Source organism: Pongo pygmaeus, chromosome 6 (genome assembly GCF_028885625.2).
Source record: "Pongo pygmaeus isolate AG05252 chromosome 6, NHGRI_mPonPyg2-v2.0_pri, whole genome shotgun sequence".
In the NCBI taxonomy this organism is placed as follows: domain Eukaryota; kingdom Metazoa; phylum Chordata; class Mammalia; order Primates; family Hominidae; genus Pongo; species Pongo pygmaeus.
In genome coordinates this window covers 134,879,043-134,903,059 of record NC_072379.2, presented here as the reverse complement: position 1 = coordinate 134,903,059, position 24,017 = coordinate 134,879,043, and the positions used below count along the sequence as shown (strand labels likewise).

The following is a 24,017-nucleotide window of genomic DNA, read 5'->3' as shown; positions in this document are numbered from 1 at the left end:
AGATAGTGGTAAATTTGGAGTTTTCCTACCTTTTTTGTCTTTGCTATTATAAGCCCTTAGATGGAGTTCAAAATCCAGACTCAGAAATTAACCATTTAGTTGCAGCCGTTCTAGCTGTATTAGATGGATCCTACAGATGTTGGAAAGCAAGAAATCTTCAGAAAATATTACCAGTTACAGTATTATCACTAGTATTTAATCCCAGCCTTGTCATTTTATGACCATACTCTGGAAAGTGTTGTTTATAATATTTCATTTGGGATCTTAAGCCCTGCTAAAAGAAGCAAGAGAAAAACAGAAATAAGTAGATGTATATAAAGCATTTTGCCACAGTGCCTAATACATAGTAAGCACTCAATAAGTAGTAGCTTTTATTATAACTAAGGCTGAAGAGGATTTTAATGCTTTGTAGTGTCAGCTTCAGTAAGATACGAAGAAAATTGGGAAAGAAGATAGCACATTTATCTCTTAACACTTTATTGACAACTATGTAAAGATATGGTTCTAAAAGCAGTTAATTTGGGTCCTCTAAATAGAGCTAGGGTTTTTTCTACCCATAGCTTCATGTTAACCACAATTACTGGATTTCTTTAAATATGTTTGTTGTTGTTTGGGTTTGGGTTATATATCAAGAGCAATTTTTATACCTTACTGATAAGAATGATGCATTTGTCCAAAAGCCAAAATAAATGGAAATATTACTCTTTGACGCTAGTGGATCCAGCATCTGTGATAGGGTGTGCTCACAAAGATTTCCAGTCACTGTCTTTCTCTTTACTGTTCATCCTTCCCCAAGATCCGTGAAAGGATTACAAAGTACCTTTGAATACTGCTAGATAATTTCATCCCTGGGAAATATTTTTGCTTACTGTATCAAAAACAGATTTGCTATTTATGAAAGATTTATATAATTTCAATATTGTATTAGTTAGGACTCTGTCTTGCAAGTAACTGAACCCAGCTCAGACAGGCTTAAACAGTAAAGAGATCTTATTAATTTATATAACTGTACAGTTGAAGCACAGCTTGACCCTGGATTTAAGACACATGTCCATGATCTGATTTTTTTATTTTTATTTTTGGTCTGTCTCAGGTCTCTTCCTTAGCATTGGCTTTATTTCCATGGCTTCAGCCTATCTGCTAGCTCTCAAAAGAAATGGAGGACTCCCTCCTTACCCTTCTTTCCCTCTTTTTCCCTGACCTTTTTTTACCCAGCGAAGGGTTTTGTTCTCTGAAAATAAAAACCTCCATGGGATCATTTTTTGCTTAGGTCCCTTGTCATTTACTAAATGAGCTGCCCTAAATGCACTCTTTCCTTCTAACCATATCTCAAACTGTAGATCAGAACAATTTTTCTTTGTGTTAGACCTCTCTGTCCTCTTGGGAAAAACAAAACAGGATATAATTTTTATGCTATAGAGAACCCAAACCATTGTTCTGTATTCCTTATTCCCAAAACATGAGGCTTCAGGTCATTGAGACCTTGTGGTTGTAAGTTTCCATTGTTAAAGAGTTGAAAACATTAAATGAGTTCCTGAAAAGTTGGCTTGATTTGCATGTACGTTAGGCCCTAAGATGTCATCCCAGAAGGTTCTCTGTGTGTGTACTGTGTTGCTAAATTAATGATTGTGAGTTGTCTTACTTTTAACTAGTTTGTTTTTTCTTTTGCTTATGCCCATTTTGTTCTTTTGTGTCTGAACCTTGACTTTTTTTAGCCAAATAAGTGACATTTGGAGATAGCTATGTTGGTAGCAGACCGTTTGTAACCATGTAGAGCTCTTGTTTTATATGAAAGAGATTTTCTTCTTTTTGAAATCAGCATAGTACATTTTAGTTCTGCTTTTTCAAAATTAATTGCTTTGATTTTATTATTGCATAAGCTTCTTTAATGGATACCCTGTAGTTTTGTTAGGCAGATTTTTTTTGAAAATTGATTATACTCTTTCAAAAATTCTTAGTTGCTAAAATAGAGCTGTTCCAGTGCATCTTTTAAAAGTTATAATCAGTGTTTATATTAAGTCTAATTTGTTCTGCCTTTTATCAAAAGTAGAATTCTTATGGATTATTATGAATTCACTTGAAAAGACTTGGTTTAAGAACTTTGCAGATTCATTGACATTTCCAATACATTATCCAGTTGATTTATCCTTAGCATAGGAAAAAAGGCAAAATAATAAACAGGGATTTAGAAACTCAGTATGATCACAACTAATAGGGGAGAAATCAGAAAAACAAACATGATTGCTAGACTATTTGAAGTCAAACTTTATATGATATGCTGTATCATTTATAATTTTTTATAAACCCAAATACTTAGGTGTTATTATCTGTCTTTTATGGATAAGGAAACCATTTATCCTAGGGTGGGCTAACTGCTTGAAAGTCAAATACAATGTAATGGAATCAAGATTTGTTCCAAGATGTAGGATTCAGCAGCCTGTGTTCTTACTATTACTTGAAATTGCCTTTCAGAAGTACTGTCAGGTCAGTTAATGAGAAATGGAACATGTACATATCTGCAGGTAAAAAGACTTGTGGCCTCATTTTTAATTGGCAAGCTGGTAAATGAGAAAAATGTAGAGATCAACAGATGGGAGGCTTCCATTTCAAAGTTTAGGTCTGAGCACATTCTGTGGTATTCCCTTTTTGCCCCCAATGACAGAGAAGATGTTTTTAAAGTGAGTTGATCAGTATCTGCTTTGGACCAGAAGAATTGGATCCATCAAACAAGAAATTATAAGGAAACCTTGAAAGACAGAAAACAGGCAGGGTAGGACCAAAGAAGAAATTCCCAAATAAGAGCAAGAGTATTGTTGAAAAGGCAAGAGCTGATCCAAGGCCACGCCCAGAGGTGCCCAGTACCCCCAAGCAACAAATGGAGTGATAAGTTGGATGCACTTCAGGAAGAAGCAAATTAAACCCAAAAGGAAAGATTGAGATGCAAGGGGAATGATAAGTAAGAAGTTAGTGTGAATTAGTATGTGAATAACTCTAAACAAATATTTAACACTGAAGTTTTTAAAAAATAAGCTAGAACCAAATAAGGTAAATAATATGAGATGATCAAAGCTTCTGGTATTTTCACCAAATCCAGAATACCTGAGAAACATGGTAAAACTAGCAAGAAGCAGCAAGGGAAAGGAGGCAGATAATTAATGCAGGCTCAAGAAGCATCCTCGAAGAGGTAGCAGCAGCAGAGGAATGAGAGTGTGAAGAAGCTGATGTGAGTGTATGAAACAGACACTCATAATAGAAAAGTGGCAACTGACCAGTACAGCAGTCTGTGGAGAGGCCAAGCCCAATGCCTGTTTTTATCAAAACAATAATAGGCAGCCTGTATAATCATGTGTCATTTAGAATTATAATTATCTCAGTGAAATAAGGTTCCCCTTTATTTGCCCTAAAAAATCTTAACCAGGAAATTTTTGGAATGAAAAGGATATTTAAAAGGTGGTATTAAAAAGTCCTTCAGTTCAAAAGTTGGCAAACTTTTTCCTAGGCATACCACTTTTGCAAAGGCATGTCTTTGTAAACTACATGGTCACTGATGTAACATTGCCATAGACAATACATAAACGGATGGGCATGGCTGCATCCCAGTAAAACTTTATATACAAAAACAAATATCCAGGCCATAGTTTGCCAACCCCTGCTCTAGCTCATAAATAGTTTGAAATTTATAAGGCACAGCGTTTTAAAACCCTAACCCTCAGTGGTAAGATGTTGCTTCCCTAAATGCTACAAGGTGAGTGTGTATCCTTCTGGATGCTTTTATTAGACTGTGCTAGCACTTATTTTTGAAAAGATTGTTTAATGTAGCCAAACAAGACTTTATAGGACACTTATCTGGGATTTTCCCTGTTCATTACTAAACTGGTCTTTCTGATTAAAATCTTAAACACTTGAATAATAGCAAGGTTGCACAAACACATTAGAAGGGGGCTAAACATGAAATCATATTCTTAAATAGTATTAGCTGATGGACTTTCCCAAGTTCAGAATTCATTTACAGTAGTCCCCCTTTTCTGCAGTTACCCATGGTCATGGTGAGCACGTTACTAAGATACTTTGTGAGAGAGACACCACATTCCTATAACTTTTATTACAGTTAACTTTTATTAACGTTATAATTGTTCCATTTTATTATTATTGTTATTTCTTACTGTGCCTAATTTATAAATTAAACTTTATCATAGGTATGTATGTATAGTAAAAAAAACATAGTGCGGTCATGTGCCATATAATGACGTTTCAGTCAACAGTGTGCTTATGGAGATGCTGGTGTAAACAAACCTACCTCACTGCTGGTCATACATAATACTTGGTAATGACTATGTTATATGTTTATGTATTTACTATACTATGCTTTTTATTCTTATTTTAGACTAGAGTTTCTTCTACTTATTAAAAAAAAAAAGTTAATGTAAAAGAACTTCAGGCATGTCCTTCAGGAGGTATTCTAGAAAAAGGCATTTTTATCATACGAGTTGACAGCTCCATGTATTCTCTTGCCCCTGAAAATCTTCCAATGGGACAAGATATGGAGGTGGAAAAAGTGATATTGATGATCCTGACCCTGTGTAGGTCTAGGTCTAGGCTCGTGTTTGTGTGTTAGTTTTCAACAAAAAAGTTTTAAAAAATTTTTAATTAGATAAAAACTTATAGAATAAGAATATAAAGAAAATATTTTTCTACAGCTGTGCAGTGTACTTGTGTTTTAAGCTAAGCTTTATTACAAAACAGTCAAAATGTTAAAGACATTTAAAAGTTTATAAAGTAAAAAAGTTACAGTGAGCTAAGGTTAATTTATTGCTGAAAAAAGAAAATTTTTCTTATAAATTTAGTGTAGCCTAAGTATACAGTGTTTGTAAAGTCTATAGTAGTGTATAGTAATGTCCTAGGCCTTCACCTTCACTCACCACTCATCTCGCTCAGAACAACCTCCAGTCCTGCAGGCTTCATTGATGATGAGTGCCGTATACAGGTGTACCATTTTTATCTTTTATACTGTATTTTTACCATACCTTTTCTATGTTTAGATACACAAATACTTACCATCGTGTTACAGCTGCCTATAATATTCAGTACAGTAACATACTGGATATAGGTTTGTAGCCTAGGAGCAATAGGCTATAACATATATCCTACGTGTGTAGTAGGCCATACCATCTAGGTTTATGTAAGGACACTCTGTGGTGTTCACACAATGACGAAATTCCCTTGTTAAGCGACATGTGGCTGTATATATTAGGGTTCATTACTGTCTGTGGTTTCAAGGCATCCATTGGAGGTCTTGAAATATGTCTCCTACAGATAAAAGGAGACTACTGTATTTTTCACAGTTACATATAATTGGACATCTTAATCTAGTTTTGACAATTCTGTAAGAGAAATAATAGTAGTTTGCCTATAGCATTAATACACTATCATGTGGCACATTTATTTTCATTTTATTTTATTTATTTTTTTGAGACAGAGTCTCCCTCCGTGCCCCAAGCTGGAGTGCAATGGCGGGATCTCAGCTCACAGGTTCAGGCAATTCTCCTGCCTCAGCCTCCCAAGTAGCTGGGATTACCACACTCAGCTAATTTTTATATTTTTAGTAGAGACGGGGTTTTGCCATGTTGACCAGGCTGGTCTCAAACTCCTGACCTCAGGTGATCTGCCTGCCTCGGCCTCCCAAAGTGCTGGGATTACAGGCGTGGGCCACCACGCCTCATGTTGCACATTTCTAATATTAACATAATACATGTAATATTGAAGATTATATTTTCTGTAATACTCATTAAAATTCCATATAATGTACATAATTCCTTATAATTTTAATAACGAATTTTAAGAAGTTCAGTATTCCTAATCCTAAGGAATACTATTTCTAAATAATCAACTATGGGGTATTGTGGGGAAATATCCTAAATATTTACTACTTTTATCAATCGTTTAAAGATGTTATATTTGCTATAATTTAGAATTTAGATAGATAAGCTTTCAGTCATTTATGCTGGTGTGTTTACACTCCATGCCTTACATGGTATATACTGCTATTAAAAATGACCTCTCAATCGCCTATAGAAATATGAATTCTTATAAATAGAAAAAGTTGTACCCCAGCATGAGAGAATCAAAATCCCATGAGTTGAGAATTTAATGAAAGTTTCAAAACATTGTAATTTTATTCTTAGATTACAAAAATAAGCTGACAGCATACTTAATTTGTTATTATAAGCTATCATTTTGTTACTAGTGATATTTAGCATACTGAGCTATACCTGAGAGGAGAAAGCCCAAAAGAACTGCTTTTTTGTTTTCCTTTTTTTCTCTGCTTCTGTGTCAAAAGAATTTATCTCCTCAGGAAGCCAACTCTAATCTTACAACAACGACTATATATAATATACCACTGATGGTTATGCAACACTAATTTTAGTGACTCAGCTGCTTCAGACCACTCTGTAAGTTAACTATTCCTGGCTTGAGAACAAAGGTATACTCAACTGCATTCTTATTTAAAGGAAGTCAAAATGTTTTATGTTTTATGTATAATTGCTATAGAGATTTAAAAATACTGAAATTCAGTCTGCTGAGGAAATAGAAAAAACCATCTTGTCTGGTAACATTCATGTTTTTGATAAATGTATTTTCTGTGCTTTTTCTTTTTAATCACGCAGCCAGTTAGTAAAACTTGAATATCCCTCTCAAGTATGAGCATTGTTGACTCCTCAGGGAAGTGTCTGTGGTGCAGAATGTGCTACTTGAATTGGGAATCAAATGTGTAAGATACAAGGGCTGAAAGTCAGCCCTTTTCAGCATAAGCAAATTGGTGTGCCCGCAGGCAGAACAAATATTTACTTGAATTACTATTTGTTACTTGAATTACTACATACCTCCAATAAAATCTGAATAGCTTCAGATATTCCCCCACTCACATTTTAGGATTATTTGGAACCCCAAAATTCTGTTCCATATAACATGGTCAAGTTGGGTTTCAAAAAAGTTTTAGGACTGGTCTTCCTCAAAGAGCTCAGCAGTGCCTTACTGAATTGTCTTATTTTTAAGAAACTGTGTCATAAAGGGCCTACCAGAGTGATATATCTACAAGATTTACCCCATAAATAACTGAAGAACCAATTGTTAGACTGTTTTGTAGGTTTCACAAATCTCATACACAAGTATACCCACGGTGTAAGTTCATTGTCGTTAACTATTTAGCTCTTTTAGACTACAGCACATCATTTTAGCTTCTGTTAGTGATCTATGCTATGTGCTGGGGTGCCACACACCTACACACACACAAGTTTAGTTCTCAGTTCTGCTTCTTAATAACTCTGTGGGTTTGAGCAAGTTTCTTAATATCTCAGCCTAAGCTTTCTCTTCTGTAACATAGGCCTGTATTTATCACATAGAGTTGATATGAGGATAAAATAGCTCACAGTTAGATGACATTTCCTATGTACAAGTACAGTTTTGAGGGCTTTGTGTATATTAACTTATTTAATCACCACAGTAGTCTTATAAAGTAAGTATATTTTTTATCCATTTTACCATTGGGGAAACAGAGGCACAAAATGATTTAGGAAATTTGCCCAGCATCACACAATAAGAAGGGGAGTTGGAATTCAAATCCAGTCAATTTTGCTCTAGAGCCTGTGTCTGTAACCATTACATTATACTGCCTCTCAGTATAGCAAGTACTTAAGTGAGATAATGTGTATAAGCCACTCGCTGAAATGCCGAGCACATCATGAATTCTCAGCAAGTACGAAGACTTTAGGATTGATGTGCTTCTCAGGAAAGGAAAGGCTTTGCTGTAGGAGTGAGGGTTCCCTGAAGAAAAACTTTATGAGAAGAACTTTGTTTCAAGTGTGGACATACTTTTTTGTCTGAAACTTAGGATGTACCACCTCTTAAGTAATATAACAGCGGCAGGGCACAGTAGCTCATGCCTGTAATCCCAGCACTTTGGGAGGCCGAGGCGGGTGGATCACCTGAGGTCAGGAGTTCGAGACCAGCCTGGCCAACATGGTTAAACCCCATCTCTACTAAAAATGCAAAAAAAAATTAGCCAGGTATGGTGGCAGGTGCCTGTAATCCCAGCTACTCAGGAGGCTGAGGCAGGAGAATAGCTTGAACCCGGGAGGTGGAGTTTGTAGTGAGCTGAGATCATGCCATTGCACTCCAGCCTGGGCAACAAAAATGAAACTCCGTCTCAAAAAAAAAAAGTAATATAACAGCTCAATATGTGACTGTCCTTAAAGAGGAGTAATTTGAAGGCTCACTTGTGCTTTAACCCATCCTATTTCCATGATGAATTTTTCTCTGAAACCTTGAAATGATCTTTCTATTCATGTTAAATATGATTGCTATAGTGATATTAAAGTCATATTTTTACTAGGGGTACCATAAGAACAAATCCAAGACCATTATATATGCAACTGAAAATGAACTATAGTTAACTGTGTTCAAATAAGGAATAAAACGAAACATAAAATGTCTTATTGCTCACGTGTGTATGAGTCTCATTTGTTAGTTTTTGTCATTTGAGTAAGTTTGAGCCGCTTCTTGGAAAACTTGAAGTACCTGCCTCTTTAGATTTTAATTGACATTTTAAGAATTGAATTTTTGGAAAAGTTAAAGAGATTAGACAACAGCATCAACACTTAGCCCACTTGGTAAATTAAAGTTCTCAACAAATGCTTTGGTTCATATGACATTCCCCATTGCATACTTAGCACGTTGTTGGAGAAGCAGAGTGGTGCAGATAGAGGAGCTTGGCAATGAAGTTAGTAAACCTAGATTTAAGGCCTGGTTCTGTAACTTCATAGCTAGTAAATCACTTGACATCTGAACTCAGTGGGTTTAATAGTATTCATACCCCAGGATTATTCTAAGAATCAAAGAAGGTAATGGTCTTTCCTATTTTTAGTACTTGCCACACTATGAAATATATGAGAACTAGTCTCTGATTCTCCCTAATGCCCTAGAACAGTGGGCAACAAACATTTTCTGTTAAGGGCCAGGTAGTAAACATTTGGGGCTTTCTGTGCCTTATGGTCTCCATTACAGCTTCTCATCTCTGCTACTGTGATGCAAAAGCAGCCATAAGCAACATGTAAATGAATGAGCCTAGCTATGTTCCAGTAACATTTTATTTACCAAAGCTATATCTGCCACTTAACAGAAACTCAGTAAAGATTCACGGAATGGACTTGTGAATTGAGTGTCTATGAAAAGATGCTGTGGTGTCAGAGTGCGCAACAGATGACATGTCGTATGTGTGCCATCCCACAGTTCTTTCATTTTCTGTAAGATAAAAATAAGCTGCAGATATCTAAAGGTAATAAATTCCAAAATCTAGTCTTGTCCCTAACATTTTGGGGGGAGAGGCCATGGGTAATTTTCAGCTAAATGTGGTATAGAATACAAAATTTGGAGTCAGATGGTTCTAGTTTTCGTATTTGTTGACTGACCTTGGGCAAGTTTCTTAACTGAGCTTGAGAGCCTGTCTACAAAATGGAGTTAACAATGCCTACTTCAGTGGACTGCTGTGAGAAAAATGTAGTTACATATTTTTACTGTTACATTAAAAACTCAAAACTGCTACGAAAAATGTAAGGGAGGTAACAATCACTGTGTTTTGTATTATATTAAGACCTTATAGGGTATCCAGAAATTGTCTTTACTCTGTCTCCTGTATCAATATGTAAATTAAATATGAAATTAAATGTGCTATGAAATCATACTGCACCAGTAGATAAAACTGCAAAGTATGTATAATTGTAGGTATTTGAATAATTTTTAATGTCACTAAATACCAAATCCATTTTTAGTAGTTTCCGAAATTGAATCATATGTTTAAGTTCTATGGTAATGGTAATATTTAAGTATATATTTAAACAGTGTAAGGTTTTCAGATTCTGAACATTTTCTCATAGTACCATGGAGCTACAAACAGTTGCCTCAAATCATGAGATAATGGAGTTCTTTGTGAGTATAGTACAGTTTCTCAAGACTGTTCTAAAATGCATATAAATTGATTCAAAATAATTGACAGTATTCTTTCTAATGATATAGTAGTACATACTTAGACAAGATAGTATTTTTTAAAAAATAATTTTTCCTTTTAATTTGGATGCTTGTGTTCACTAAGGGTAATATTTCTGTTACTATGACCCAGATGTGAATTTTTTTCATTTAATATTTATTGAGCATCTGCTGGCTACCAGGCATTATCCTAGGTATTAAAGCCACAGGGACAAATACAACAGGACCCCTTCCTTCATGGAGCTCAGCCTAATTTGGGGAAGACGTACCTGTTAATGGTTAATTACAGACTGTGGTAAGTTCCCTAAGAAAGGTGGAGTTCAGCCATGAGTAACAAAAACCCTTACTACAATGATCTAAACAAGAAAGTCTGAAGGTGTGCAGTCCAAGGCTAAGTGACTGCCTCCACTGTGTATGTTGTTGATAACCCACACTGGGCACCCGCCGCATTTTCCCCAATCCTTATGGTCACAAGATAACTACTGAACCGCCAGGCATTGTGTCTGTTGACAACAGGAAGAGGGGGGAAAGAGCTAAGGCCAAAAGTAGGTCAGATAGTCAGTCACCTGTAGCTTTAAGGGAGTCTGAGGATTTCATTTATTTTCAGCCTCTGTAGTAGAGGAAAGCAAAGAAGAGCAGGTTGGAAGTGGGTTGTGTCAGATGCTGAGTGAGCTACAGTATTGACCTGTGATCTCCAGGGCACCAGCTGCCTGGGAAATCCCAGCAGGCTTCACAGAGAATCTAACAATTGAATGAGAGGTAATTGGGTGGTTCCAGGGAAAGAACAAAGAATGTCTTTGATCCTTTACGTTTTTCCAAGTCTTCATGAGACATTTAATATCAAAAGGAAGTACACACTGTATTCATTTAAATACTGGGGATATAGGACTTAACAAGGTAAACAGATCCTCCCCTCTTGGACACCTCATTTTCTAGAGGGAAGACAGAGTAACACCTCATTTTCTAGAGGGAAGACAGAGTAAACAGGTATATAAATAAATGTAACTTAATTTCAGGTAGTAACAAGTACTGTGGGGGGGAGAAAAAAGCCTTTATAAGGGTAAAAAATAACTATTTTGGATAGAAAATTTCTTAAGGGTATTATATACTTTTCTCTTAAGCAGAGTAACAAGACATGATGATTTCCTTGAAGACTTAGCGGCATCCAACCCTCGGGGGTCTGTTGAAGTTTTGGTTAATTGTCCTTACACTAGCTAAGCTTTAGCCGGGCTCAGTCTTGGTTTCTTTCTTAGTATAGTCATGTCAAGCTCTTGTCGGATGTTACTGTTGTTAGTGTGACCGTCTTCAGTAGGCCTTCTCTCCTTTCTATTTTCTGTTTCTGATTTGATTTTGACTGAGAAAGTCTGTGTTTGAAATAAAAATTTCTCAGTGAGGACATCAGCATGCTTCTATGGAATGATAAAGAGCTTGAACTCTGTAAAGCTGTTTCAGTGGCTTTTTAAAGTTTTATATTCACTTCCTGTCAGTTCAAATCAACAGAAGGTTGCTAGAATCCTGACCTGATAAGTATCTGTCATAAAATGTTAAACTAGAAACATTGCCAATATTCCTTGAATTGCCTTTAATCCTCAACTGCAGTCTTAGTCCTTTCAGACATTCGTTTTGTATTTGATTCTAAATTGCTTTCTTTCCAAAGTGAATTGACCATTCAAAACCATGGTTGCTAAAGAAAATTTTCTGAAGTAATTGGTTATATTCCAAGGGGGAAGGGTATGTGTGTGTTTATCTATGTGTATATGTAGATAGGTAAGTCCATATGCATATATAGAGATAACACACAGTTTGCCCTCCATAGCCATAGGTTTTGCATCCATGGATTCAACCACAGATCAAAAATAGATTCAGAAAAATAAATTAATAGCACAATAATTAAAAATAATATAAATTAAAAAGCAATACAGTATAACAACTGGGTGACCCTTGAACAATGCAGGGGTTTAGGGTTGCCAATCCCTGCACAGTCAAAAATCCACATAGAATTTTTGACTCCCAAAAAACTAATAGCTTACTGTTGACCGGAAGCATGTAGATGACATAAACAGACAGTCAACACATATTTTTTGTATGAGTTATATACTGCATTGTTACAGTAAAGTAAGCTGGAGAAAAGACTATTAAGAAAATCATTACAAAGACAAAATACATTTACTGTTCATTAAGTGGAAGTAGGTTACCATAAAGACCTTTATCCTCATTTTCTTTGCTTCAAGTAGCTTGAGGAGGAGGAATTGGAGGTTGGTCTTGCTTTCTCAGTGGAGGAAGAGGTGGAAGGAGGGACAGGAGAGGCAGGCACACTCCATGTAACTTTTATTTTAAAAAATCTGCTTATAATTGGACCTGCACTGTTCAAACCCATGTCGTTCAAGGGTCAAGTGTATTTATATAGCATTTACGTTGTATTAGGTATTATAAGTAATCTATAGATAATTTAAAGTATACAAAAGTATATAAAGTGTGTATGTTATATGCAAATCTAAGCCATTTTATATAAGGGATTTGGGTATCCAAGAGGGAGTCAGGAACCAATCCCCCTCACACACACAGGGATGACTATATCTGTAGTTGACTGTGTTTATATTTGGTTTGAGAGAGAGAGGTTGTGTGTGTGTGTGTGTGTGTGTGTGTGTGTGTGTGTGTGTGTGTGTGTATCCAGTTAGCACTTGGAGATCTATATATATATATAGAAGTACTAATTTTTTGCCTGATTTTATAAATTTTGTGAATTTTATAAATTTTGCATGGAAACAAAGCTGTTTGTTATTCTGTCAATTTATCAGTATAACTATAATCAGCATCTTCAAAACCTTGACAAAAGCCTTTTGTCAAGATAATGTCAGATAACCTCTGAGGAGTTTGAGAGTTTCATCCTTAAAATGTTACTAATCCAGTTTTCTTGGCCTATTTTTACATGCTAAGAACTGATAATGTACAGGGGAATTAGGCTGTCTGAAGTAAGAAGTAGATAAAGGTGACAAGCAGGTAAAGATATGTTCTTGTTGTTTCATGTGGGTATATCTTATCTTTCCAGCTAGATTGTAAATTATTTATGGGTGGAGATAGCATGACTTGAAGTTTTTTTAAACATTCTCCGTGTTTGACCTCACACTATCAAATAATACTTGATTATCTACAAGTGTGGCATTTGAAGATCAATAAATTACTTGCAATGCCTTAAAAACGTTTACTGCCTAGAATGACAACCAACCTGTCTGTTTGGGTCACTTTAACTTGGCCATAGCAACCTTTTTCTCCTCCAGAAAACTTCAGAAAAATCAGCAGAATCATGCTCTAGGCAAATGAACCTAGTTCTGATTCTAATCAGATGTCAGCAATAAAGGGACTTCTATGTAGAAATTACCTGAAAACAAGTGAGTATGTTATATAGTGTGCTAGTAGGCAGGCAGCCTGTTCACAATGGAAATGCTTTGTTGATATATTCACAGCAGTCTGTCTTTAAATCTGCCTGATTTAATACTATAATTATTTTATCAAGTTCCTTATTATATATTTTTAGTTCCTATTTGTATCCGTTTTTTTTGTTTGTTTGTTTGAGACAGAGTCTCACTCTGTCACCCAGGCTGGAGTGCAGTGGCACAATCTAGGCTCACTGCAACCTCCACCTCCTGGGTTCAAGCTATTCTTCTGCCTCAGCCTCCCCAGTAGCTGGGATTACAGGTGCCTGCCACCATGCCTGGCTAATTTTTGCATTTTTAGTACAGACGGGGTTTTGCCATGTTGACCAGGCTGGTCTTGAACTCCTGACCTCAGGTGATCTGCCCACCTTGGCCTCCCAAAGTGTTGACATTACAGGCGTGAGCCGCTGTGCCCGGCCTGTATCAATTAATAAACATTTATTGATTACCTCTTATTGGGCCTGTGCAAGGCTTTGGGATCGCAAAGACTAATGAGCCTTGTTCCTGCCCTCAACATAGTTAGTCTGGTAAAGGGAGACAAATATGTAAAACAATCAGTGCATTGAAGCATTGTGGTTGCTGTGACAAGAGTTATATGCAATGTGTAAAGACCTGAAGGAAGAAGAGGGCAATTGTGGTCTTGGAAGTTAAGGGGATAGTGTGTTATAAATAAGAATGTCATTACAGCTCCAGGTACCACAATTGTAATTTCATAAAGCAGTTGACACTTGAGCTGAACCTTAGAAACTTAGTGTCTAAGAGTCCAGTAGAGAATGGGAACACCATCCCAAGCAGAAGCAACAACGAGAAAAGTCACAGGGACAAGAAAGAAACCATGATGTATTCGAGTACAGTACATTGTTTGGCATAGCCACACAGTCAGGTAGAAAGGATTTATTTAGCAAGGCCTATGACTAGAGAGGTAGGTAGTGAACAGATTATGCCTTTATGTGTCATGTTATTTATCTTTATTCTGTTTCGTGAGAATGCCATTAAAGGCTTTTAGGTATATGAACAGTATGATCAGACTGGCATTTGAGAAAGAACACCCAAACATGTGGAGTCTGAATTAGAGTTGTATAATAAAAAAGGCCGGGCGCAGTGGCTCACGCCTGTGATCCCAGCATTTTGGGAGGCTAAAGTGGGCGGATCACAAGGTCAGGAGATCGAGGCCAGCCTGGCTAACACAGTGAAACCCCATCTCTACTAAAAATACGAAAAAATTTAGTCAGGCATGGTGATATGCACCTGTAATCCCAGCTACTCCAGAGGCTGAGGCAGGAGAATTGCTTGAACCCAAGAGGCGGAGGTTGCAGTGAGCCGAGGTTGTGCCATTGCACTCCAGCCTGGGTGACAGAGCGAGACTCCATCTCAAAAAAAAAAAAGAAATCATTGCATCAAAATGTTTATACCTGAACTAAAAAAGTGATGGTAGCAATGGAGAACCAAGGACAGATGGGAAATGTTAATAGTATGGTCTGAAGACTAAGTAAACAAGAACTGCATACTGTCTCCACATCTTCTGGAAGATGGTAGTGTTCTTCACCTTGTTGGAGAATATTGAAAAAGGAGCAAGGTTTATAGGAAAAGATTACAGATTCATTTTGGGAGAGGTTGAATTCAAGGTATTTATGGAACTTAAAGTAGGTAAGTCTCAAAGCCAGTCCTCAGAATGAGGACAATAAAGGTTGGACATGGATCAGATGATTAGGAAGAGCATGTTGAGCAAGTTATAAAGAGTGTTAAAGACCTGAATCCTGTATAAAGGACAGCCAGAGAAAGTAAAGGAAGGCAGGGGAGAGTAGGAGGAGTTGGTGTGGGAGGGAGAGGCAGCCTAGACAGGAGAATGTGGAGATAATACTGTCTTGAGAGTTAGGACCATAATGAGTTAGGAATATCACTGTTCAGATACCATATATGTTGACTAGACTTGGCATTTAGAGGACGTTAGTGACTTATTTCAAAGTGTTTTCAGAACAGTATAGGTCAGGTTGCAAATTGTCTGTCATGTCTGATTTTTCCTTGTGCTTTAGAAAGAAAACCCTAGGTTGTAGTTGTCCACATGGCAGCCTAGGTAATCCTTGTGTCTCAGCTTTCCTTGCAGTAATTATGGCTGTGTGTCTAACTTTTAGGCTAATGGGATATGCACAAATGATGTGTGTCACTTCCAAATCATTACAAAATATGAAGCCACTTGCTGTGGACTTATCTCCTTATCTAGAAGGCTAGAAGCAGATGTAGGACGAGCCAGCTCCAGACATATGGATGAGGAGTGTACCCATGGGAGATCAACAGAATGGAAGGAACTTAGGTCCTTAGATGACCTTAAAGGACAGAGCCACCCTGCCAACCTCTGTGTGCTTGGCACTAAGACTGTTTTATAAGCAAGAAATAAATTAACTTAGTTCAATTCATTGTGTTTTAGGTTCTCTCTGTGGTAGCAATTTACCTTAAGAGTAACAGATTGGTTCATGAATTACTGCTATAAAGAACTACCTGAGACTGGGTAATTTATGAAGAGAAGAGGTTTAATTCACTCACAGTTCCTCAGGCTGTACAAGAGGTTTAATTCACTCACAGTTCCTCAGGCTGTACAAGAGGTTTAATTCACTCACAGTTCCTCAGGCTGTACAAGTTTCCTGAGGCTGGGGAGGCCTCAGGAAACTTACAATCCTGGCAGGAGGCAAAGGGGAAGCAGTCATATCTTCTCATGGTGGCAGGAGAGAATGTGAAGGGGGAGGTGCTACACACTTTTAAGCAACCAGATCTCATGAGAACTCTATCACAAGACAGCACAAGGGGGTGAGGGGTGGTGCCTAAACATTAGCATCCGTGATCCAGTCACCTCCCACCAGGCCCTACCTCCAACACTGGGAATTATAGTTTGACTTGAGATTTGGGTGGGGACACAGAGCCAAGCCATTTTAATTCATAAGTTTGTGGGACTGGGGAAAACTCAGGCTGTTACTGTGTTACCTTCTGATTCAGTCATTTGTGAGGATTGCATAGGGTTGCAATATTGGAACAACAGAGAGAAAATGACTAGTCATATTAGTCTGCTAGGTGCCACCAAGAGCAGTATTTACCTAGAAGTAATTTGAACATCACTTACTTAAGAATTGATAAAAACACAGTTTTTACAGACCAGAATATAAAAGTTAATCTTGACAAAATAGAAAAGCTGGCAAATTAGGAGGTGGAGGGAGTGATGGGAAAGTTGAGAAAGTATCTTATAAAATTACTTCATGAGAATTGATGGAACAAGAAATACAGGTTTCAATAAATATCGTTTACATTTATAAAGAACAAAATATTTTAAGTATAAGAAATTGAGAAGGTCTGGGGAAGAGTGGTAGTGGTGAGTTAAAGGCCTATGTATGTAGCAGGAAGTCGAAAGATAAAATCTAAAGTTATAGCTCAAATATCAGCATGAGTATATTATTTAAAGCTATCAAATAATTAAAAACAATTAAAAAAATGGTTTCTTCAAGGAAGGGATAGGGCCAGATATACTTAAATTCTTCAGTTACTTCAAAACTGGTTCATCTTTTTTTTTTTTTTTTTTTTTTGAGACAGTCTTGCTCAGTTGCCCAGGCTGGAGTGCAGCATCACGATCTCATCTCAGCTCACTGCAACCTCCGCCTCCTGGGTTCAAGTGATTCTCATGCCTTAGCCTCCGGAGTAGCTAGGATTACAGGCGTGTGCCACCACATGAGGCTAATTTTTATGTTTTTAGTAGAGATGGGGTTTTGTCATGTTGGCCAGGCTGGTCTCTAACTCCTGGCCTCAGGTGATCCACCTGCCTAGGCCTCCCAGAGTGTTGGGATTACAGCTGTGAGCCACTGCGCCTGGCCCTAAATTTATTCTTCAGTATTGTATCCCTTTTGATGGTATTACAAATGGAATTTTTAAATTACATGTTTGAATTGTGAACCTTTTATCATTATGAAATGTCCCTCTTTGTCTCTAGTAATTTTTTTTAATCTTAAGGCTTCTTTTGTCTGATATAAATATAGTCACTCTACTTCTAATTACTCAACTATTTTTAAAGAAATATATATGTATACATATTTAGAACAGAAGAGTAGAAGGAAACACTAAGATGTTAACATTAGTTGTATCTAATGTATAGAATTATGAGTTTTCTGCAATAAGTTTGCATCATAATCAGGAAAAAGGTGACATACATTTTAAAAATATTTTATCTAAATACTTCTGGTTGCAAATAGCAGAGATAGTCAACAAGCAGAAAAGGAATTTTTGAAAAGATACTGGCCTAGTTGCAGAATCAACAGGAAAAGCTGGGCACCAGGTTGAGAAGACATTGAGCTGTGGCAACTGCAGGGCCCTGGGTAGCAGGAACTTCTCAGCTGTTTCATCAAGGTGGTGCCCCAGAAATGAGTTCTAACTTCTTATGTTCTCTTTTGATCGCTTCAATCAAGATTCAAAATCTAGGAGAGAGTATTCCGCTTTCAAATCTTTGAAATTTGGTGAGGAAAATAAGCATCTCGGTTTTATAGTCCTAGGACTATAGAGGACACTGGGAATGGTTAAGGGGAACAGAAATACAGTTACAATGAATATGATCTAGTATTTGGTAGCACAACAGGGCTACAGTAAATTGTTAACTATTGTTAACAACTTACTGTTTACATTTGTTAACAATTTACTGTGTATTTTAAAATAAGTAAAAGAGCGGAATTAGAATGTTCTAACACAAAGAAATGATAAGGGCCCTGATTTGATCATTATACATTGTATGCCTGTATCAAAACATCACATAACCCACCTATATATATAACTGTTATGTACCCATAATAATTAAGAATTAAAATTTTAAAAAGCAAGAGGGGACAAACGATTCCCCAAGATGAAATTAGGGTGCTGCCATCAAATGGAGGGAAATAAACTCTGGTAGCTAAAAAGCAACAGAAGTTCACTATAATATGTAACTGTTAATGCGGAATTATAGTTGATAATGCTAGTCATAAAAATAGCCATCAAAATGAATAAGAAATAACTTTTTTGAATTGTGTCGGGACTCACAGCACTGAAGTTCTCACGCACTGACGTCTCTCCCACTTGACCCTGAATTCCATGTCTTCCATGAAGCAGCTGAATTCATTTAGAAAATGAGGAAATAGAGACTTTTATAATAATACTGAGGAGGACTTTGTGATAATTTAACACTTCCTAAAATGTCATCTCCTCCCTGGTTTACCTAATCAGCCTGTACTTCCTTGTCAAGACTCAGCTCAGGCATTTTACCTCATCCCAGAAGACTTTCTCCCTTAAAACACCCTCCTGCCACATCCTGTTCCGATTACGGGCCACTCATCCCTGTTACTGTTCTCTTCCCGTGGTGTTGTGTTGGTTGAGTTGTCTGACTCTCATACCAGCCAGACTGGCAGACTCTTGTCTTATTTTTCTTTGATTCTCCAGTCCTTTACACAGTATGCGCACATTAAACATTCAGTAAATATTTGTTGAGTGAATGGGTGGATTTGCCAGAGAAAAGGATAAGGCATCCCATCTAGAGCCTGCATGGATAAAGGCATGAAACACAGCAGGAACTGGTGAGAAATTCTGTAGGATTAGAGCATGGAGCGGTTAACTGGAGAAGAGACTGGTAAAGTTGACCAGCGTTAGCCTCTAAAGGACCATATATGCGAACTTTAAACAATTCTGTAGGTGTCAGGAACAAGCAGAAGAATGTGTGAGATTTGGCAAGGGGAGCGGGTCAGGACTCTAGAGATTGTGTGGTGAATAAATACTGGCTGGAGCTAGAGCTGGTAAACAGAACCCTCAGATGGTAGGATGTTGTCTCTGGGAGTTAAGAATCAGACCTGGTTTGGGAGCAGATTAACCTACCATGCACCTAGGCACTTTTCCAGGTGCTGGAGTACAGTGGTGAATTACTGCTCCCATGGAGCTTTCATCCAGAAAGGGCAGACAGATAAAACAACATACAGGCACAAAAGGGCACATACACACTCTCAAAACCAGAATGCCGTGTTGCAGATAAAATGTTCCGAGGCAGCACTCTCCAGGTTAAGTGTTCAGAGCAGTCTGGTGTCTGCACTGAATATTTCCCTACAATATCGCAGGGAACCTTGTTATAGTCCGCATCTCAGGCATTTACTGCGAAGTTTTTACAAGTAAAATGACAAATACAGTATATGTTCTTGATGTATATAATACTGAATGCCCTCTACAAAAAGTGTTTCAAAGAAGAAAAAAATAATTTGTCACAGGAATACTTTAGCAAAGTGATTTACTTTTTCCCCATTTCATACTGCGCATAGGGATATTATTTTTAAAGCCTAATTAGATAAATATATGATAGTATAAATAAAAGCCAGTGATTGCCTGGGTTAATTTTGTACCTTACAATTCTTATGCCTGAAAAATAATGTGGCATTTTTACAATTAATCCATAACGTTGCCAACTTGTTTGTTTTTCTGCAGTAGAATAGACTCCACTTTAATTCTTGATGTAAACATTAACCTGTGCCATGCGATCTAGTCTTACATTCCCTTCCCCCAGTTGTGGTCTCATTTAATGATAAGGACCCTTTCCTCTCTTTTCCAGGGTGCTGATAAGACTGTGAAAGGCCCAGATGGACTGACCGCCTTTGAAGCCACTGACAACCAGGCAATCAAAGCTCTTCTCCAGTGATGGATGGATGGACTGATAACTCCGGAAGAATGACTCTCCTGTGGCCTCACACTGCTGCCTGTTTGTCTGTCACTCTCTATCTGCCAGCTTCTTCAGCTAAATACTTTAAGAGGGGTGAGGGGAGAGAGAAATTCTTAACAAATCAGACTACCAGAAAAAAAAAAAAAGTTGTTTTGGAGGAGGGGCAAAAAGAACCATGATCAGGCTTTTACTGGGATTCCTGATCAAGTAAGCCTCTTCCCTTTCTAATAAAATATACACCTTATACCCAAGGGAGAGCAAAGACAAAATACACCAGTAACATTTGACCTTTTCAGCTCCCTAGCTAATTTATTAGATTGTGTTGAAGGTCTGATTCTACAAAGGCCAACTCTACATATTTGGTAGCCCTAACTGTCTGAGCAGTAGTGGCTGCTGTGATGTAAACTTAGGGTGCTGAGATAAGCAATTAGCTCTAGCCTTCTGCCTTAAGAATGCACTCTACTGGGGATTTCCTGGCATAGTTAAGAGCGCTGCCTATAAGGTTGGTGACCAAATCTTTCCTCAGTGACTTTAAGCTTTATGTGAAAGCTTAGTTAAGGTGAGGAGGGGCACACTCCTAAATTGCTGGATGACTGAACTTTGGATTTTCTCTCCCCTTTCACATGGATTTCATGTCTCTTTAGATAAAACTGACTAGTTTTATTTATAAAATCTTAAGTTTTGGAAGTCTAAAGGAGAAACCATTCCAGTATGCATATTTTTTTCTCCTCTAGATTCATACATTCATATAGCATTGAAACACTTTCAAACTCCTGCTGGTAGTAAAAGGGGATTTAAAAATAGAATCATAGCCATAAGCCTGTTAGTATCATATAAAGAGAGAACAGTTATCTTAGTACCTATGGATTTTCTTTATTTGCTGTTTGAATGGATTGACCTTGGTTATGTGTTGAGAATTAAGGAACATTCTTTGGAATGCCTCTCTCAGACCCATCTTGGAGGCTGATTACTTATTGCACCAAAGCTATCACTGGGGTGAGATTTACTGTTGGGACAAATTTAGCCCCATCCCTTCAAAAATACACTTGTAACCAGGTTTCCCAGAGTTGTTGATAGGCTTTTGCTGAACATATGCCAACCCACCTGCATAATATATTTTTGTTGCTTCTATAAATCATGCATTGCATAAAGTGTGACAACTTCAAAATGTATTCTCTGTTCTTGGAATACAGTGCCCTAAAATGGTGTTCTTATGACCTGCAGAAAATATTTACACATATTTCCAAATATTTATTTCATGAGCAGTACAGCTAATTAAAATATATAAGCTTAAATTTTATATCTTACATTTAAAATATTAAGATTCCTTTGACTTGCCATCCATATAAGCTTGCTAAAAATATTAAGAGTTTTTTCTTAGCCAAGTCATGCAATAATTGAATGTACCTCAAATTTTTAGAGAGGGGAGGGTGAGTTAGGGACTGATATTCAGATTGTGGATAATAATTGAATTGATTTTTAAAGGCAACATAGCATTCTACAGCAGGGTTAAACTAGTACCAAGAACAGTCACCCTGGTTAATAACAAGTTTAACTGATCAGTTGCTGGTTGGTTGGTTGGCATGTGGGTGTGTGGGTGTGTGGGTGTGTGGGTGTGTAGGTGTGTGTGGGTGTGTGTGTATTTTTCCCCATGAGTCCTTTTTTTAATCCTGTGGCTTTTTCACTTACAACTAGCCTAACCCTGTAATTTTCCTACATCCAAGAAAACAATCACAAAGTAGTGGTTTAAATACTTTGTTGTATTTGGCTAATTTTGCTGTCTTAATGCAGCCTATTAAGAGTTGGGTTAAAAATCAGTAATCAGTACTTTATTACATCACTGAACTAAAATATGGAGACATCCTCATTGAAAATGGAGGGCACTCTATCAGTCTATAACTATCAACGTAGTGCAACAGGGTGTTTTGATACCTTTGTTTTCACCTCTTGACATAATGCTATTTAAAGGCTTGAATTTTTCCCTTTATATAATTTTCACCTTTACTTTCAAAGTGTTTTGTTGTAGTTGGCTATTGCAGAGAGTGCATTGTCCTATCATTCCTAAACCTGGTCTGCTTTCTACATTCATGGTATGGAAACCATGTAATTCTTTGTACAGTTTATCCTGATGTTCCTTGTAATGCAGTAGAGGCTATTTCGCCTTCCCTCTTCTTTCTCAACCTTTTTGTAAACCCTATAATTATGAAGCAATTGCTTGAGAAAATAACATATAAACATAGAATAGAATAGACTGACCAAGATGGTTCACGGTTTCTTTTTTTAACTAGGTTATTTATAATGTATTTCTGAACCACTTGGCAGACAAATTCACAACACTTAATGTTCATATTTTGAGTAAAGAAAGCTAAAACCATGTTTGCTTTCTGGTACTACATGCATTAGCGAAAGGTTAAGTAAGTTTCGTTCTCCACTGAAGTAATACTTAACATCTCAGAAAAAATTTTGCATGTTCTGTAGTTTTGTATCAAATCAGTCATTTCATATGCACTATATCAAGTACAAACAGGTAGTTTACCTGTTTATAGTAGTGTACTAACAAAGTCTCCCTTGCAGCTTCAGACTGGTATCTATAGGCTTATCGTTCAAATACAGCACTTGAATATCCCAAGTAGTTCTTCTACGCATAGCTCACCTTTCTAAACCCAGTTAAGCATGGAAGAGAGGTAGTAGGTAGGTGCAGTGTGTGGAAGCTGCAAACAAGTAGGCCTTTTATTCATTGATTTCTTTTCCCAAGTACTGGATTTTAAATCTATATGTATCTATTTGATTTTTTTCTAATATTTCAATTGAGCTGCTGTTTTCTTCCATGCAATATTGTATACTCAATTGTGTATAGAAGAAGCTGGTGAGAGTGCCCTCCTACATAAATAAGCAATTGCAGTGTTTTTGCATGCAAAATATAAAAAATTTAAATTGTCCTGATTCTATTTTGTAAATGGAGAAACAATCATATCTTTCTAAGCAGTAATGGAGGAAGACTAGTGCATTGTGCATTTTGATATATTTGAGTTCATTTTTTCCACAATGTCATACTTTTGACGCAATTGGGTTTCTCATAGTATCCTAGTTCATGTACATCCGAATGCTAAATAATACTGTGTTTTAAGTTTTGTGTTGCAAGAACAAATGGAATAAACTTGAATTGTGCTACAGCTAATGTGTCAGCAGCATTTTTCTCGGTTATTATCACTTTCCTTTTGTAGTCATCTCTACAGCTATACCAGAAGCTTGATTGACTCAAACATTTAGTTAATCTTATCCCACTTCTAGAAAAAAATGAGTGGAGGGAAAATGAAACATAAAGATTTAATTGAAATAAACCTTACCAGTCTTTGAAAGGATTTGCTTTTGTGTCAGTCTCCTGACATTGTTTTGTTTTTCTATAACTTCAGTAACGCTCCTGGTTGGCGGGGAGCAAGGTGTAGCCAGCACATCCCAGATCGTCAGGATCTTCAGGGGGGTTGAAGAAAATGGAGTCGTGGTTAAACCTCTGATCCTTTCATTGCTCATCTAAGTTGCTCCACATTTCTTGGAGATCTGCATTTCCCAAACTCAACTACGAGCACTTTATTAGAGTGTAATTTTCGGGATGAGTGATCACTTTGAACCTTAAAACTGAACAAAATTAAATACAAAATCAGTTTCATTGTGTTGTAATCTTGTCAACACCAGAAGACTATTCTGCAGTTTACTTTTAGTGATAGAAAAAAAAAATATATGTGCAGATACTAAGTTACAGCAAAAGCTGTATTTTAGAACTTTCACGTTGTTGACTGAAGTATAAATGGGGACCATGTGCGGCTTTAGGTGGAAGTGTTTACAGA

The 24,017-nt window shown here is 37.0% G+C and overlaps 1 protein-coding gene across 1 annotated transcript in view; it reads left to right on the top strand.

The window, feature by feature from the left end:
- MTPN (myotrophin) overlaps positions 1 to 23,345 on the top strand; it is a 50,712-nt gene extending 27,367 nt beyond the window's left edge. Inside the window, exon 4 of the mRNA XM_054495367.2 lies at positions 20,065 to 23,345. Coding sequence (XP_054351342.1) covers positions 20,065 to 20,151 — 87 coding nt within the window. The 3' untranslated portion in view covers positions 20,152 to 23,345. The remainder of the gene's footprint in view (positions 1 to 20,064) is intronic.
- Positions 23,346 to 24,017: the final 672 nt, after the last annotated feature.